The following is a 19,856-nucleotide window of genomic DNA, read 5'->3' on the forward strand; positions in this document are numbered from 1 at the left end:
TGTTCATGATGGATCTAAGTTTCTGCTGATGGAAGCGTTCCAGTGTCTTTATGTCACAACGATAAAGTGTCCAGGTTTCACATCCATGTAGTAATGTTGTATGACTACAGCTTGGTACACCATTAGTTTGGTATATACTGTATTTTAAGATCTTCATTCAAGAAAACTCGGTGGGAGAGGCAACCGTAAGCTGCATAGTCAGAGCGTATTCTATTTTCCACATCCTGTTCTGAGTTGCAATGTGTAGTTAGAATACTACCAAGGTAGGTGAATTGGTCTACTTGTTCAAGAGGTGTTCCCTGCTATGGTGACATTTAGTTCAGGGACAGTACCAGCTGGTGCCGGCTGCGCAATTACTTTATTTCATATGAGTGTTGATGGTCAGACCAAATCATTCATAAGCCTTCTTAAAACAGCTGATGGATGTTTGAAGCTCTTCAGGTGTATGAGCAGGTGTTGCATCGTCATCAGCATATTGAAGCTGCATTATCTGAGTATTGTGAGTCAATCTCTGTGAATGGAGCCTGGTTAGGTTGAACAGTTTGCCATCATACCAAAACTTAGTTTCCACACCTACATGATCGATAGTAGAAGTCTTGTGAAGTATGGCTGCCAAGTACAGGGCGAAAAGGGTGTGGGCAAGCACGCAGCCATGTTTAAGCCCATTTGTGATAGGTAATTCTTCTGATAGCTCATTCTGTTGAAGAACTCATCCACCATTCCATCATGATTAAGCCTACAAAACGGTGAGGACAGCCAAAGCACTGTAATACCACCCACATAGCTTCTCTAGGAACAGAATCAGAGGCCTTTTTCAGATCATAAAATACTAAAAGAAGCAGGATTTGTTGTTCTCTGAATTTCTCTTGGATTTGTCTAGCACAGAAGATCATGTCAGTGGTACCTCTTGAGCCCCGAAACCCAGATTGAGACTCGGGGAGAACCATTTCAGAGACAGTCTGAAGATGGTTCTACAAAATCCTTACCAGATCTTTTCCTGCCATGGATAGTAGGGAAATACCACGATAATTGCCACAGATACCTATTTCACCTTTCTTGAAAATGGTTACTGTGGTGGCATTTTTCATGTCGGCAGGCACCTTCTGTGTTCATTATCAGTAAACAAAGAGAAACTTTACATTAAACTTCTTCAATCCTTTACACACTTATCACAGATGGTAATGAAAATAGATATATTTTTTAATATCTCGAAAGTAATCATTACATCTTTCATTTACCTTCTTTTTAACATGTTATACTTTGTCTGTTGCATTTCCAAAATAGTATAACAGTATCTTATCCCAGAAATTTATGGTTAAAGGTGTTATTTAACAGTGATCAGTACTATGGTCAAAAAATGGTTCATCAGGTATAGTCTCAGATTCTGGAACAGATTTAACCTTTTGGTAGTATTCATGATAAACTGGTGGAATACATTCCATCAGTTCCTGTGAATCTTTCAGTTGTGCAAGATTTATAGCTCTTGGACCATGATATTTGAGGTGAAAAGTCTCACAACTAAGTGGAGGTCTGCCAGGCAATGTTTTTTCATTTTTTCTAATATCCACTGAATCATAACTCGTAATTTCACCATCTGTCTGTTAGGTCATCAGCCCAGAGGCTGGTTGGATCCTCAAATAGCATCACCAAAGGCTATGCAGTTACAGGGAAACCACAAAAACCAATGGCAGTACCAAAATGAGGCGTACTAGGCAAGATGAGGAGTGAGGTAGTTTGCCATTGCTTTCCTCACTGGGCCAGACAGTGCTATTGTAGCACAACTAACCCTATGAGCAACACCTTTCATGACACTCAGACACACTGGTTGTGCTCTGAATGTCATTAATCAGTACCACCCATACCCCAGCAGCTTCCATATTGTCACAGCCATGGATGGGACTGGGACTTCAGTGGAAGCTACACTTAAAAAAAGAGCTTAGAAGGTTGGTTATTAGTTACTTTCAAACAAGTAATCTTGCTCAGCAGTACCCTTTGACCAGATTCTGACACTATTTTTGTCTGGACTTTATTGAGAAGAGGTTCTGCTGTGATAAAAATACCTGTTGTCATTTTGACAACACTGAAAACATTTTTAACTCTAGTTTTCTTATCTAGCTCAATCCATCTATCAGGAACATAAATATGAGACACTTGCCTCTTTCTTCTCAATAAGACAGAAATCCCGGTCACATGGTAAAACCGGGCAACTTGGCCGTGCGGTTAGGGATGCGCAGCTGTGAGCTTGCATCCGGGAGATAGTGGGTTCAAGCCTCACTTCAGCAGCCCTGAAGATGGTTTCCTGTGGTTTCCAATTTTTACACCAAACAAATGCTGGGGCTGTACCTTGATTAAGCCCATGGCCACTTCCTTCCCACTCCTAGCCCTTTCCTATCCCATTGTCACCATAAGACCTATCTGTGTCGGTGCAATGTAAAACAAAGTGTAAAAAAAATCACATAGTAAAAATGTATGTCCGGGTACCAATAATGACTGGACTGAGCAAGAAAACTTTTGGTGTGAGCTCGAGCAAATTCCAGGTCTTCATCACTGCATTTGCTTGGGCGATTGCTGTGACATCCTTTTTTTGCCTACCTTTAATAAGTAAAATGTGGTATTTAATTAAAAAAACTTGGGATGTATTGTAAAACACTGCAAAATTTCCATTAATGTGAATTTACTGCTTTACCTAGTGGTACATAATAAAAGTAAAACATGCAAGCTTACCTGAGGATAACCATATGTTTTTTCTGTTGAATTACTTGAAACGTTCGTCTACTGCATATACCGAAGATGTCAGTTGCAGCAGTGGGTTAGCCCATTCTTGACATTACAGATAGAGCAAATCCAGAAATGCAACTACATTCGCCTTTTATATTTAACCTAATATGATCTCCGGAGGGTAGCCCTATATCACAAATGATAACGCTCATATCCAACAATAGATGGCTCCGCGTAACTCCATTATTTTAATTTTGAGGGTTAACCCATTTTTCCGGGCATGTCTTCAATTTTAAGTGTAACTTTTCGATTTTGAAAGTACGCGTGTATTATCTTGTATAAATTTCTGGGAAATTGTTTTGTCTTTATCTGAGATAAAATTTTCGGCCACCAGACATTATCGAAAGTGCCGTTATGTACAGAGAGATTAAAATAGTTACCTTTTTCAATGAAAAGATTTGTTGTATCCATCTAACTACATCAAGGATGGCATCCTCAGTTGACCTCTGAGGTGTGAATCCATATTGCTTTTGGCTTGGGAGATTGTTACGATGTAGATGGTACATCACTCGATCAATCAGTAACTTCTCTAAAATCTTTCCAAATACTGGTTATAGGCAGATAGGTCTGAAGGAGATAACAATGGGTATGGTGGAGAAATCTTTGGGTATTATTTTAACCATTGCAAGTTTCCAGGAGGAAGAAAATACATTTAAGGATAAACATTTGTTGAAAAGGAGAGTGAACAGTGACAGGAAACAGAAGTGAGTGTTTTTAATTATATTAGCTGATATAGCATCCCAACCTGGAGCTTTCTTGTCATTTTGTAAGAAGATAAGGCGCTCGACTTCTTGCTGTTAGAATGGTTCATCATCAGCAGTGTCAGGAACAACTTCTGAGAAAGCCCTAATTCTTTTCTGTAAATCTGTGTCTTCCACATCTACTGGGAAGAAAGCATTGATTAAGGCAGTGGCAGTATCAGAAAAGGAAGTTGTAAAGCCGTTTTCAGTCTCAGTGGAAGAAAGTTGTTATTTAAGTTTACAGGCTTCTGTGATAACCTGTACACAAGTCGCCACGGGTTACTCTTGGTTGGAATTGAACAAAATTCCTTCCAGCTATTTAATTTTCATTTTATTACTAAGTTTTTGGACTCTTCCTTTGTCGTCGAATATATTTCTTCGCTGCAGAAGTGGGCATTTATAGCACTTATATCGTCTCTGGCAGGCTAGTATACTTTTCCGCATAATTGTAAGTTCTTCATTCCACCAGAAGTTTTTAACAAGTTTCTGAAATAGTTTAGGTAAATTGCCTTCTGCAATTTTAATTATAATGTTGTTTAAGTTGTCAACAGCCTGGTCTAGTTCACTCGCTGTATTACAGGATTGTATTTCTTGTTGTATATTTCGGAGGCTTCTTTTAGCTGCAAATTGAAAATGACTCCACTTGACATTTCCTGTCTTATGTATTCTCGTTAAGTAATTGGAAGCATTAATTGTGGGTATTTCTGCCGTTGGTTTTAACATTACCATTATCAGTGCATGATCCAAGAGTGTTGACAAGTCACTTACTTTCCAGTCAAATATAAATGGAAGAAGCGAAGAACTACATACACTTACATCTAGATAGCTCTTGGAGTTACTCTGAGAATATGTAGATTTAGTTCCTCTGTTAGGAACAGACAGATTATTAGCACTACAGAAGTTGTGGAGGAGTCTACCTCGGGCAACAGTAACAGTATTATATTTGAAAAAGAAACAACTTAATTAAAATAGAATGGCATGTTTCGTTCTTGACAGAACATAATCAGATTCTATCAAATCACACTCAGATATTTAGAAATGTACAAATATGTATGTTTATTTCTATTTGAATACTTAGGAACTTGGACTCTGGAACTTAATGAAGACCTCTTGTCTTTTCACTCAAGCATTGAATGTGATGTATTGAAAAATCCATTGCTCTGTCATTGTTGCAAGTCCAGCTGGCTAGCCAGCCCATTGACCTTTCACTACACCATGATCGTATCCATGTTTCCTATTTGTTAATTCTTCTTTAAGCTGGAAATTTTGTTTCTTTTTTCATTACTTGAGGTACACTTCATTCAGAAATCAGTGAGCCATTCTTCAGGTACCAAATATTTTGTCTGGTGTCATTGATGAGAAGGAATTTTAAAAGAGATACACTGTTGTGGTTTATAGATATCCTGTCATTTTGTCCATTGAAGACAACTGTACCCTACCTCAGCAGAGAAGAATGGCACAGTCTATGCAAGATGTATTTGGAGACATGTTACTGGTGTATCCACTGGAGAAGAATGAATCACAGTTACCTTCACCATGTCAGCTTCGTAGAAAAATCATTCTGAAACATAAAAAATTACCAGATGGAGTTGAGGAAGATTCCTTTATGGGAAGAAATGAAGATGGTAAGTATTTTTATTCTGCAATAATGAAGAATGGTTTGTCATGTGGGTTACTGTAGTCACATTGTGAACCATGGGTAACGACTAAGTTGCCCAGTAAGTGGTCCTGAGAGTTATGGTACCAGTTGCTATGGAATAGGGGTGGGCATATTAGATATATTCTGAGCCATGGCTCTTGTCATGCTCAGGCGACTAGGACTATACAGTCCATCAGTGGTACCTAACCTGTTAGAGGAGAGATTCTCATTCAGATTGTGTGTAAGTAGGGTGCATACTTCTTTAAAGAATTTACCCAGCCCATATAAAGCAAGCCTTGGACCTATAGGAGTAATAGAGTCCCACTTCCTTTTGATAAGCAAGGGTGGAGAGCGATCAGTATTAATGGGGTTTATGGAAGAAAGAAAGTAGAACTAGCTAAATCGGCAAAGAGGTTGCATCTGGATGTGTTAGAAGATAATGAAGGGTAATGAGGAAGACATAGGAGATTAAAAAATGTTAACAGGTGTTAAAAAGGGAAGGGAAAAGTGTGAGATAGGATTCATTAGGAATTCTATTGCACACAACATAGTTTCTGTTAGGCGCATAAATGAGCGATGTTGTGGGTAGGTTTAACGGTTGTCTGAATTAGGACAAGAACTGTACAGTCTGTTTACTATGTGAGGGTGCAGATGAGGAAGAAGTTAACAAGTTTTATGAAGCACTGAGTGACATCGTAGTCAGGGTCAACAGCAAGGATGGGATCGTGCTATTGGATGATTTCAGTATGAAAGTTGGAAATAGATCTGTGGGATGTGAAAAGCTATGAAAAAGTTGGAAATAGAACTGTGGGATGTGAGAAGCTAGTGCATAAATGTGGGGAAGATATGAAATCTATTAGGAATGGTAAGTAGTAACTGGAATTCTGTGCTGGTGTGGGATTAGCAGTTACTAATACGTTCATAGAGTATAAAGCCATTCACTGCTACACATGGGAGGGTAGGGAACCAGATCCATAATAGATTATATCATTACCGATTTGAGTTCAATAAATCCATTAGGAATGTGTAGGTATACCAGGGAATTTTCAATGATACAAACCACTATCTGATCTGTAGTGAACTAAGTATCTCTAGACCTAGGACAGAGTATGTGAAATCTGTCTGCAGACAAATAAGTTTAGAGAATCTCCAGAATGTGGAAATTAGACAGAAATACACGCATATGATCAGTGAAAAGTTCCAAAGAATAGGCAGTAAGCAGCTTTGGGATATAGAAAAAGAATAGGTGGCATATAGGGATGCTGTAATAGAAACAGCAAGGGAATGCCTGGGAACAACTGTGTGTAAAAATGAGAAGAAGTGAACATCTAGGTTGAATGATGAAGTGAGAACAGCTTGCAGATGTAAAAGGAATGCATATCAGAAACGGTTCAGAACAAGGACTAATGCCGACGGGGAAGTGTACGTGTATGAAGAAAACAGAGTGAAACAAATACGTGAAACCTAGAAAAAGTCATAGGGAGATTTTGGTAGTAACCTGACCTTTCTGGACAGTAATAGAGAATCTTAGAAAGGGAGGGGAAATGAAAGTGAATAGTGGTTGCCAGAGAATCACTGGACAGGTGGAAGAAATATTTTGAAAATCTTCTGAGTGTAAAAGGAAATCTTTCTGTTGATGTGGTGAGCAACTGAGCTCATGGGGAGGTTGGCAATGACGGTAGTGAAATTATGTTCAAGGAAGCTGAAATGATGGAGAATAAATTCCATTGTCATAAAGCAGCAGGAATAGATGAAATTAGACATGAAAGGATGAAATATAATGGGAAGGCGGGGATGAAGTGGCTTCACTGCATGGAATATTAGTGAGGAACCTTCTGAGTGGACAAAAGCAGTATTTATAAGAAAGGGAAGAGGAGAGATTGAGCATCTGTCAAGGTATATTATTGATTAGTATGACAGGCAAGGTGTTTGCTTGCATTGTGGCAGGGAGGGAGCGATGAATGGTTGAGAACAAGTTGGATGAAAACCAGTGTGGTTTCAGACCACTGAGGGACTGTCAGGATCAGATTTCCAGTATCTGCTATGTAATTGAAAAATGCAATGAGAGGATTAGGCAGTTATATTTATGTTTTATAGCTCTGGAGAAGACTAATGCAAGACCAACTACAATTACATCAGACCATAACACAGAAAAAACATGGCAGACATTGGTGGGCGATGTGAGAGGTTGAGGAGTAGGTTATGCGTGCTCATTTCTAGTTAACTAAAGGAAACATCACAAGTCAAAAGTCATGAAATGCAAGTAACTAACTCAGAAGATGAATAATTGCACACCAAAAGAAGCTTTATCAGATAATTCTATTGTAAATCCAATTTTAATTTCAGTGGGAGAATTACTTTATAAACGTCAGGTTGAAACAGACACACTATAAAATATTTTCACATATGCAACTCTAGATGGCAAATAAGGTAAATAGGTGTCAACAAATAGCATTATTAACCTTACATTAAATACCATGCAACAACACATGTACCCACAGCCCATTATGTAAGAAAAACATCCAAACAACTACATTTCTCGTACAAAATGTCAATAATAATAATAATAATAATAATAATAATAATAATAATAATAATAATAATAATAATGATAATAACACAGAAAAATAGAGATAATTGAAATATTTACCTTATTACTTGCTTCTTAGTTTCATCTGTTTGCATATCTGTAGTTTCAATTCATTAGGGTCATCAACTTTCCTTTTCGATTTTTGGCTTGCTAGTTGCCTGGCTATGTCTTTAGAAGCACTGTTTTCTTCTAAGAATCGGATATAATCATTTATAAAAATGTTAGAGAGAATTTTGATGCACTTGTTAATAAGATATTTTAATGAGGTACCACATTTGCAGACATCATCCCAGTTACTAATTATGCATTCACTTAGCTGCATGCCTAAGGTTGACAATCCATACTGTTGACTGTCTAATTTTAAAGGTCCTGTTCATAAACTTCACTAACCAGAAGCTGGAACAGTCTGAACATCTGAGTACACAGAAATGCAAGAACGGGTGAGGGGCGCTTCAGTCTGCCACGGTTTACCAGAGTAAAGTAGGAATACACAAGAAATCACAAAGTTCATTCATTTCTCTTCTGACTGCAGCGCTTGCAAACAATCAGAATTACTACCTAATCTTTCTGTAACTTTAAAAGTACGAGTAGTGTAGCTTGCAATATAAACCAAAATGTTGCGTGTCTCTGGGGTAATTGCAATACTGTATAAATCTCCCAGGGCTCTTTCCAAAGTTTGTAAGTTTACAGTGTTGTTTTATACCATTGCAACTTTATTAATGGCCAAAGAGAAATTTTTTAAAAAACTCTCCAAGTTGTCCAGACTTAAGTTTCAGTATACCCAGTACTTTAAGTTTCCTCTCATCATCATCATCGTCATTTCCAGTTTCCAGCTTCCCGGGTCAGGTTGTGAATCAAGGACCTCCATTGCTGTCTATCTCTCCACCACTCTTCTCTTTTTTTAAGTACATCTTCTGGTTTTCCTTTTTTTTTCTCTAGGCACTCCCACACTGAATTTGTCCACCTCTTTCAGGGTCTTCCTCGTGGTCTCTTTCCTGTTAACTTCTCTGAAAAAGCTTTCTTTGGCACTCTCTCTTCTCCCATTCTCATCATATGCCCATATGATATTAGCTTTGTTGTTTCTATAATGTCTTCAAGTTTCAAGATTCCTGTTCTTTTATATCTGCATTTCTAATTCTATCCTTTCTGGTCTTGCCCTCGATACCTGTTAGGAATTTCATCTTCACTGCCTGTATTCTACTCTCCTCTCGTTTTGTTGTAGTCCACAATCCAGCTGCATAGGTTAGTATGGGTTCATAATAGGTTGAATATAATACTTTCTTACATTTTTTTGGGACATCTTGGTTCTTCAAAATACCCCATACACTCTGGTAGAAACTGTTTGCTTGTTGTATTCTATTCCCAGTTTCCTTGTTTATCTTTCCATGTTCTGTGATCACACTTCCCAAGTAATTGAAACTTTTAACCACTTCCAGAATTTTACCATTCAGCTTTATCTTTCCTCTTCCTTCCTTCCTTCCTTCCTTCCTTCCTTCCTTCCTTCCTTCCTTCCTTCCTTCCTTCCTTCCCCTTGTCATCACTATTGTTTTACATCTCTCTGTACTTATTTTCATCACAAATTTTTCTATATCTTGATTCCATACATCTACTTGTTTTTGCACTTCCATTTCATTCTCACCCCATATCACTTTATCATCTGCAAACAACATGGCTTTTGTTGCCTGTCTTCCCAATCTCTGTTTAATGTTCTTATGAATTTCATCCATGACTATGATGAACAATATGGGGGATAGTACAATTCCCTGTCGGAGACTAGTTTCAACTTTAAACCAGTTTGCTTTTCCTATACTAGTCTGTTAACTTGTTTTATGTGTTTCATACCAGCTGTCTGGACACACTGTCATAAGCTTTCTCAATGTCAATAAATATCATCATTATGTCTTTGCCAAACTCCCATCTTTTCTCCATCATATGTCTTAATGTAAAGATCGGGTTAAACGTTGATCTGTCTTTCCTAAAACCATACTGTTCTTCTTCCATTTCTCCTTCTAGCTTCCTCCTCAGTCTTCCAATACTCTCTCAAATATCTTAGCTACATGGGCAATAAGGGTGATTCCTCTGTAGTTATTACATTCCTTTTTATCACCTTTTTTTAAAATATCAGGATAATTAAACCCTTTCCCCACTCTTCTGGGATCTCTTTCTTCCTCCAGATTATTCTAAATAATCTATACAGCCACTGTAGCCCTATTGGTCCTGCTGCTTTTATAATTTTTGTAGTTACCTCATCCACTCCTGCTGCTTTACCGCTCTTCATCTTTTGTATCGCTTCCTCTATTACTAACATTGATATCTCCTTTTCTTGTTCTTCTTCTTTCCCCATTGTTTCTTCTTGCTCTTTCTCAACTACCAGTTCACTGTATTTAGCAATTCTGAGAAGTATTCTTCCCATCTGTTTAGTATGTCATCTCTTTGCATCAATATCTGCCCTGTTTCAGTTTTTACAAATTTTGTATCTTCCCTATTTTTTGAACTATTCTTCACCAAACCATACAAAACCTTTTTACTTCCCTTTATATCCTCCTGTAAAGTTTCTGTGAAACTTTCCCAGCTCTTCCGTTTCTCTTCATGTACTATTTTCTTTCGTACCTTTTTTGGCTTCGTTATATTTTCTGCCAGTTCTCTCAGTTTCCTCTCAGATTCTAAAATCTGCTCTACTGATACTTTGTAGGTACATCAACTTAGCCGCCTGTAGGCACTAAACCTTCCTTCCAATCCATGATTTTGCAATATGGCAGTATGTATGTATGTATGTATGTATGTATGTATGTATGTATGTATGTATGTATGTATGTATGTATGTATGTATGAAAAATCATATTTAATGAAGAGGTACCTACACAACCCAACGATTGCGGTAAGTGTATGAGTCAAGGCAATATGTTTCCTGGGTCAGTTTGCCATCAGTGACTGATATGTGCCAGATATCAAGAAAAAGTTACAAACTCTCTAGAAATGAAATCTTCGGATCATCAGAGCCACTGATAGAATGGGCATCATCAATTTGAGTGTATTTCCCTTTTATTGGGTGCTGCAGGTTGCAAATATTCCACCACTTAGTAATGACTTTCAAAAACTGTACAGTTCCAATCAAAATCTCCACCCTTTGATTTTTTAGATTTCCAGTGCAGCAATATTCTTTAGATTGAAAATATTAACTGCTAGGGTAACATTCTTCCTCTCTATAGAAGATGGATATAGAGCTTTCCTGCATAAATTTGGTGCCAACTTCATTAACATACTTTTTTCAGAATGAAATAAATCCTTTAAATCGGAAAACTTGGCTGCAACAGTGGTGTATTCACAGTTAACTGCTGCACCATCAGTAATACTTGACATGCCAGTAATTGCATCAAATATTTCCTGAACATTAGGGATGTTAAAGGTCTCATTAGGTTTTTTTAACCAATTGTTCCTAATACACCTTAGTAAATGTATATTATCAAACAAAAGAAATATGTAGACATGATACTGTTTAGGCTTTTGGGCTTATGCCGTGTCAAGAAAATAAGGTGAAAATCTTTATATTTTACAGAGAACTGTGCTCTGCGTCATCAGAAGAAAATCTCAGCTGTTTTTCCCTGTGAAGAACATGAATGCTGACAACCTTTTAAATCTAACTAATGAAGTTATAAAAGTGATGATGTTTGCTCAATATCTGACAAACATAGGACCAACAGGAAAATTATTATATATTATTATAATTATTATGTCTTTGCTTATATATTTGTGATTAATTTTATGGCTGATGATGACATTATATGTGTCGAAACCGTTCCCAAGTTGAATTAAAGTTATTAGTAACATCAACATCCGATGACACAGAGCACAGTTCTCTGTAAAACGTAAAGAATTTCACCTTATTTTCTTGATTCAAAGATATGAGCTTCATTGATGTTTCCGTTTGAACTGAGATTACAGAGATGAGATATCTATTAGGTTCCACCTATTCAATACTAATTACGTGTTGATGTTACTAATAACTTTTATTCAACTTGGAACCGGTTTTGACACATATAATGTCATCATCAGCCGTAAAATGAATTACAAATATATAAGCAAAGACATAATAATTATAATAATATATAATAATTTTCCTGTTGGTCCTATGATTGTTAGATATTAAGCAAACATCATCAAGTCCTACTTCATGCATCACTTTTATAACTTCATTAGTTAGATTTAAAAGGTTGTCAGCATTCATGTTCTTCACAGGGAAAAACCTATCACATCCTTTATATCAGAAGATAAGGAAGAGTACATGAAAACCTGCATGGTACTTGCTGGGTCTACTTGCAAACAGTTTTCCGTCACTCCGTAAATCCTACCTATTTTGTACGAGAGCTTAGAATTTACATAAATCTCATCCAATATCACTGTTACTACTTTTTCATGTTCCTTAAGAAGTTTTAATTTTTCTTGCAAGAATGCTTTCTGTGAAGGCCCAGTGCCTGGACAGTTTGGCCTTATTTTAGTCAAAAATTTCCTCAAGTACACAGGGTGAGGCAAAGTCATCACATTTGTAAACCTGAGGAAATGATATGCACCAGGGAATGAAAATGAAATAGTTGCAGCCCATACTACTAATTCTGCAGAATAACGCACCTGATTTGTTTCACATAATTCCAGTTGCTCTAATGCAAATTTTATTTTATTAACTATCAGTTTGTTGGAATCATTGTCCACTTTGAGAGCATCTTTTACAAAATTTATTAACATAATTAGTCTTTCACTGACTGTAACACTAGATCCTGAAAAATTTCCAAGGTGACTTACCAATGAATCAAACTTGCTCCATCTATTGCATTTCAAGCCTTCCTGTCCGTCACTCTCCAAAATCCATCTGAACTGTTGAGTAGATACAGTGATGTTTCTATGGTACACTTGAACATCTAAAGAACTCGTCACCTTAAAACTCACTGGAATGGATGGCACATCATCCTCTTGTAATTTATAAAAGTGAATATAATCCTCATTTTCAGTTACAAGAAATAGGGTTAGGTTTCGTTTACGCACCTCAGTTGTAAAACACTAGATTATATCATTTTTGCACCACTGTTGAAATTTATTTTCATCTCTCAATCGTACCTCTTGCTTACGAATTTCGGGATCTTTCCGGGGCTGACTAACTTTTGTAGTCAGGTACGTTGTCTGATTGGGAAAAATGCTAGGACAGGCATCAGTAGTTAACTTTGGTACTTTGCGTGTCACTCGTACTGGATCACCACCTTCTATGGGTATAATGTCTTCCCTAACAATACATTTAGGATCAAAATGATTAATGCACACAACACTATTATTGTTTGGTTCGAAGTTTTCCTTGTGAATGCACCTAACACATTTTTGCCTTAATACTGGGTCTTTCAGAAATCTGAACACTGAAACTTGTACACTACCCCTATAATTGGACTTACATCCAGGCCCACAGCACATATGACCCATCGTATTAAACTATACACATGCTGCACAGTTAACTGAAAATATAAAGAAAACACTTTTAGTGAAGAACACTAGAACAATAACCTAATCACCATGTAAATTGCTCAAATAAATACATACATACATACATACATAATCATTATAGACTATTATGCCTTTCAGCGTTCAGTCTGCAAGCCTCTGTGAATTTACTAAACGTCGCCACAATCCTCGATTTGCAACTAGTGTTGTGGCCTCATTTAGTTCTATACCTCTTATCTTTAAATCGTTAGAAACCGAGTCTAACCATCATCGTCTTGGTCTCCCTCTACTTCTCTTACCCTCCATAACAGAGTCCATTATTCTCCTAGGTAACCTATCCTCCTCCATTCATCTCACATGACCCCACCACCGAAGCCGGTTTATGCGTACAGCTTCATCCATCGAGTTCATTCCTAAATTAGCCTTTATCTCCTCATTTTGAGTACCCTCCCACAATTGTTCCCACATGTTTGTACCAGCAATCATTCTTGCTACTTTCATGTCTGTTACTTGTAACTTATGAATAAGATATCCTGAGTCCACCCAGCTTTCGCTCCCGTAAAGCAAAGTTGGTCTGAAAACAGACCGATGTAAACATAGTTTCGTCTGGGAGCTGACTTCCTTCTTACAGAATACTGTTGATCGCAACTGCAAGCTCACTGCATTAGCTTTACGACACCTTGATTCAATCTCACCTACTATATTACCATCCTGGGAGAACACACAACCTAAATACTTGAAATTATCGACCCATTCTAGCTTTGTATCACCAATCTGACATTCAATTCTGTTGAATTTCTTACCTACTGACATCAATTTAGCCTTCGAGAGGCTAATTTTCATACCATACTCATTGCACCTATTTCAAGTTCCAAGATATTAGACTTCAGGCTTTTGGCACAGTCTGCCATTAAGACCAAGTCGTCAGCATAGACCAAACTGCTTACTACATTTCCACCTAACTGAATCCCTCCCTGCCATTTTATACCTTTCAGCAGATGACCCATGTAAACTACGAACAGCAAAGGTGAAAGATTACAGCCTTGTCTAACTCCTGTAAGTACCCTGAACCAAGAACTCATTCTACCATCAATTCTCACTGAAGCCCAATTGTCAACATAAATGCCTTTGATTGATTTTAATAATCTACCTTATATTCCATAGTCCCCAAGTATGGCGAACATCTTTTCGCTCGGTACCCTGTTTATATGCTTTCTCTAGATCTACGAAACATAAACACAACTGCCTATTCCTCTCGTAGCATTTTTCAATTACCTGGCGCATACTGAAAATCTCTTCCTGACATCCTCTCTGTGGTCTGAAACCACACTGGTTTTCATCCAACTTCCTCTCAACGACTGATCGCACCCTCCCTTCCAGGATGCCAGTGAATACTTTGCTTGGTATACTAATCAATGAGATACCTCGATAGTTGTTGCAATCCTTCCTGTTCCCTTGCTTATAGATAGGTGCAATTACTGCTTTTGTCCAATCTGAAGGTACCTTACCAACACTCCACGCTAATTTTACTACTCTATGAAGCCATTTCATCCCTGCCTTCCCACTGTACTTCACCATTTCAGGTCTAATTTCATCTATTCCTGCTGCCTTATGACATTGGAGTTTATTTACTATCCTTTCCACTTCCTCAAGCATAATTTCACCAACATCCTTTTCCTCCTCCCCATGAGCTTGGCTGTTTGCAACACCACTATGATGATTTCCTTTTACATTGAGAAGATGTTCAAAATATTCCCTCCACCTCTCCAGTGATTCCCTGGGATCTATTATGAGTTCACCTGAATTACTCAAAACACTGTTCATTTCCTTTTTCCCTCCCTTCCTAAGATTCTTTATTACTGTCCAGAAAGGTTTCCCTGCTGCTTGACCTAGCCTTTCCAGGTTATTACCAAAATCTTCCCATGACTTCTTTTTGGATTCAACAATTATTTGTTTCACTCTGTTTCGTTCATCTACGTACCAATCCCTGTCTGCCTTGGCCCTTGTTTAGAGCCATTTCTGATAAGCCTTCTTTTTACGTTTACAGGCTGCTCTCACTTCATCATTCCACCAAGATGTTCGCCTTTTCCCATCTTTACACACAGTTGTTCCTAGGCATTCCCTTGCTGTTTCTATTACAGCATCCCTGTATGCCACCCATTCACTTTCTATATCCTGAACCTGCTTACTGTCTACTGTTCGAAACTTCTCACTAATCATATCCATGTTCTTCTGTCTAATTTCCTCGTCCTGGAGACTTTCTACCCTTATTCGTTTGCAGACAGATTTCACTTTCTCTACCCTAGGCCTAGAGATACTTAGTTCACTACAGATCAGATAGTGGTCTGTATCATCGAAAAATCCGCGAAAAACTCGTACATTCCTAACAGATTTCCTGAATTCAAAGTCTGTTAAGATATAGTCTATTACGGATCTGGTACCCCTAGCCTCCCATGTGTAGCGGTGAATAGCCTTACACTTGAAGAATGTATTCGTAACAGCTAAACCCATACTAGCACAGAAGTCCAGCTAACGTTTCCCATTCCCATTAGCTTCCATATCTTCCCCACATTTACCAATCACCCTTTCGTATCCTTCAGTTCTATTCCCAACTCTCGCATTGAAATCGCCCATTAGCACTATTTTATCCTTGCTGTTGACCCTGACCATGATGTCACTCAATGCTTCATAAAACTTGTCAACTTCATCCTCATCTGCACCCTCACATGGTGAATACACGGACACAATTCTTGTCCTAATTCCTCCCACTGACAAGTCTACCCACATCATTCGCTCATTTACGTGCCTAACAGAAACTTTGTTGCGTGCAATGGTATTCGTGATAAAGAGCCCTACCCCAGACTCTGCCCTTCCCTTTGTAACACCCGTCAAGTACACTTTATAATCTTCTATCTCTTCCTCATTATCTCCCCTTACCCGAATATCACTTACTCCTAGCACATCCAGATGCATCCTCTTTGCTGACTCAGCCAGTTCTACCTTCTTTCTTCCATAAGCCCCATTAATATTGATAGCTCCCCATCGAATTCCATTTCGTTCGCCAAGTTGTTTCCAAGGAGTCCCTCGCCTGTCAAATGGGAGTGGGACTCCATTACTCCCATAGGTCCGAGGCTTGCTTAAAGTGTTTTGAGCTCGGTAAATTCATGAAGCAGGATGCTGCCCTACTTGCACATAGTCCAAGTGAGGATCTCTCCTCTAACGGGTTATGGACCACCGGTGAATTGTATAGTCCTAGCCGCCTGAGCACAAGGAGGGCCACGACTCAGAATATGTCCGAGATGCCCACTCCCATTCCATAGCAACTGGTATCCCGACTCTCAGGACCACTTACTAGGCCACTCAGCCGTTGCCCATGGTTCACGAACTAGGACGTGACTACAGTAACCCACAAACATGAACCATAAATAAGCTTTTTAAAAATAAACAGCTTCTTATGGCACTGAAAGAGACTCCATGGCTTCTTTAAGGCTACACCTATATAAAATTTATGATTAATATTATTAAAATTCCACGTAATTATTTAGCAACAACACGACTTCTACATTCAAAACAAATACATTGTAGCACACTGATATCCACCATATTGGACAGTATACTTTAAGGTTAAGTCAATATTCCACCTTTACGTACGACAATACGGACTTTACGATGAAATTTATTTTATGTAATATTGGACAGTTTCGATAGGTTGGTTAAGGTCTGAGATATTGTAGTTGGTCTTGGCTAATGACAGTGTACTGAGAGAAAAAATGTTCACTGTAGACATGATGTGGGCTTTTGGGCTTATGCCATGTCAAGAAATCAAGGTGAAACTCTTTATGTTTTGCAGAGAACTTTGCTCCGTGTTCACTGTACTTAGGTATTATGGGATTAAGGTTGGACAATCACTGGCATTTGTATTGACAGTTGGACTGTAGAGAGAATTGATGGTTTGTGGTTCAAGGTATGTACAGGGGTTAGACAAGGCTTTGTTGTTCATAGTTTACTTGGATAATCTACTGAAAGGTATAAAGTGGTAGGAGAGGATTTTTTTTTTTTTTGCTTTACGTCGCACCGACACAGATATGTCTTATGGCGACGATGGGATAGGAAAGACCTAGGAATGAGAAGGAAGCGGCCGTGGCCTTAATTGAGGTATAATCCCAGCATTTGCCTGGTGTGAAAACGGGAAACCACTGAAAACCATCTTCAGGGCTGCCGACAGTGGGGTTCGTACCCACTATCTCCTGATTACTGGATACTGGCCGCACTTAAGCGACTGCAGCTGTCGAGCTCAGTAGCGAGGGATTCAGGTAGGTGGGAATGTAGTAAGCAGTTTGGTTTATGCTGATGATTTAGTCTTAATGGCAGACTGTGCTGAAAGCCTGCAGTCTAATATCTTGGAACTTGAAAATACATGCAATGAGTATGATATGCAAATTAGCCTTTCCAAGACTGAAGTGATGTTATTAATGAAGAAACCTAAAAAATTTGAATATCTGGTTGGGAATACAAAACTGGAACAGGTAGATCATTTCAGTTATTTAGGGTGTATATTCTCCCAGGATGATAGTATAGCAAGTATAACGAAGCTAATGCAGTGAGCTCACAGTGGTGATCAACAGCATTCTGTAAGAAAGAGGTCAGCTTCCCAGACAAAACTATCTTTACACCGGTCTGTTTTTATATTATTGTTGTACAGAAGTGGAAGCTGGGTGGACTCAGGGTATGTTATTCAGAAGTTGAAATAACAGACACAAAAGTAAACAAATATGATCACTGGTATGGACCAGTGGGAACGATGGTGGGAGGGAGGGTACTTGTCATGAGGAAATCGAGGGTTAATTAGGAATGAACTCGATGGATGAAGCAGTACACTTAAACCGGCTTCAGTGCTAAAGTCATGTGAGGTGAATGGAGGATGACATGTGACATAGGAGGACAATGGACAAGGTCATAGATGGTAAGAGAAATAGTGGGAGAACACAATTGCCATTATTGGACTCAGGTTTTAATGAATTAAGGATAAGAAGTGTAGAACTAAATCAGGCAACAGAGATAGTTACGAATAGAGGAATGCGGAGGCATTTAGTAAGTTAACATAAGCTTGCGGACGGAATCCTGAAAGGCTTAACAGTCAAAATTAAGATGTATGTATTTATGTAAGTGTGATGAATTTTTTTAAACCAAGTTTTTAAAATATGATTCTTATGCAGGTTTGTATCTGGATCTATGGTATAAATGTACAGTATGTTTTGAGAGTATACTTGTGTTGAATTATAATTTTCCAAGTTATGCAGAGATAAACTGAGAATAATTTTTTCATAACTCTCCGATTCATTTAGCTCTTTCAGTTGCTTGCTTTAAACAGTGTATGCCCTATCCCTACATGAGATATTTAATATATTCTATTTAACAAGTGCATGTTGTTTATAAATTTCTGTGATTGTTTTTTACATTTAGATTGATTCTTTCACAGCCTATAATGGTAGATATGATAATAAGCTTATGGGCTTTTGCCATGTCAAGAAAACAAGGTGAAATTCTTTATGCTTAGCAGAGAACATTGCTCCATGTCTTCAGAAGAAAATCTCGTCTGTTCTTGAGAAAGAGAAAATATAAGAGTGCCTTACCATTGGTCTATCGGAAGTGGTACTCTCACTCATCACCATATGGTTCACTGTGCGGTTGCCTTCTGAGTGGAGCCAGCACAGTGCATATATGATGGAATAAGAAACATCTTAAATGGAGCTAAGATGGTGTCATTACCTCAGAGCATTCTTAAATTCAAATCTCCATTATTAGAGAAGTCTTGCTCATGAACAGACAAGATTTTCTTCTGATGACACAGAGCGAAATTCTCTGCAAAACAAAAATAATTTCACTTTATTTCCTTGACATGGCAAAAGCTTATTATCATGTCTGTTTTTTACATTATCACTAAATCTATATATATATAAAATAAGAGTTTTGTCTGTACATTGCTCAGAATTTGAAAATAATGGTATTTCTGTATCGGTCATGTCCATAGTAACAAGAAAATGCACTTTTTACATTTCCGTAATTTCTGTCTGTCTGTCTGTCTGTCTGTCTGTCTGTCTGTCTGTCTGTCTGTCTGTCTGTCTGTCTGTCTGTCTGTCTGTATGTATGTATGTATGTATGTATGTACACGCATCACGAGAAAACGGTTGAAGAGAATTTAATGAAAATCGGTATGTGAAGTCAGGGTATGAGCCTCTACAATCTAGGCTATAAATCATTTTACTCACGCTGAGTGAAATGGTAGTTTAGGGGAAGGCCTAAAATTGAATTCTCAACTATTTATGTTATTAGTGGTCTAATGAAAATCGGTATGTGAAGTTGGGGGATGAGCCTCTATAATTTAGGCTATAAATCATTTTACTCATGCTTACTGAAATCGTAGTTTAGGGGAAGGCCTAAAATTGAATTCTCAACTATTTATATTATTAGTGGTCGTATTTTAAAGAAAATGGGTATGCAAAGTTGGGAAATAAGTTGCTACAATTTCGCCTATTAATAATTGTATTCACGCTGCGAAAAATCGTAGTTTAGGGGAAGGCCTAAAATTTAATTCTCAAATATTGTTGTTATTAGTAGTCCTATCTTG

The 19,856-nt window shown here is 38.0% G+C and overlaps 1 protein-coding gene across 2 annotated transcripts in view; it reads left to right on the forward strand.

Annotated features, from left to right (window-relative positions):
• The window catches only part of LOC136886934 (1-phosphatidylinositol 4,5-bisphosphate phosphodiesterase gamma-1-like), a 737,826-nt gene that overhangs the window by 196,004 nt on the left and 521,966 nt on the right, over positions 1-19,856 (forward strand). For both annotated transcript variants that reach the window (XM_068231056.1, XM_068231055.1), the window contains one exon: positions 4,917-5,143. In XM_068231056.1, coding sequence (XP_068087157.1) covers positions 4,917-5,143 — 227 coding nt within the window. The remainder of the gene's footprint in view (positions 1-4,916; positions 5,144-19,856) is intronic.

This window comes from Anabrus simplex, chromosome 1, assembly GCF_040414725.1.
Source record: "Anabrus simplex isolate iqAnaSimp1 chromosome 1, ASM4041472v1, whole genome shotgun sequence".
NCBI classification, from domain to species: Eukaryota; Metazoa; Arthropoda; class Insecta; order Orthoptera; family Tettigoniidae; genus Anabrus; species Anabrus simplex.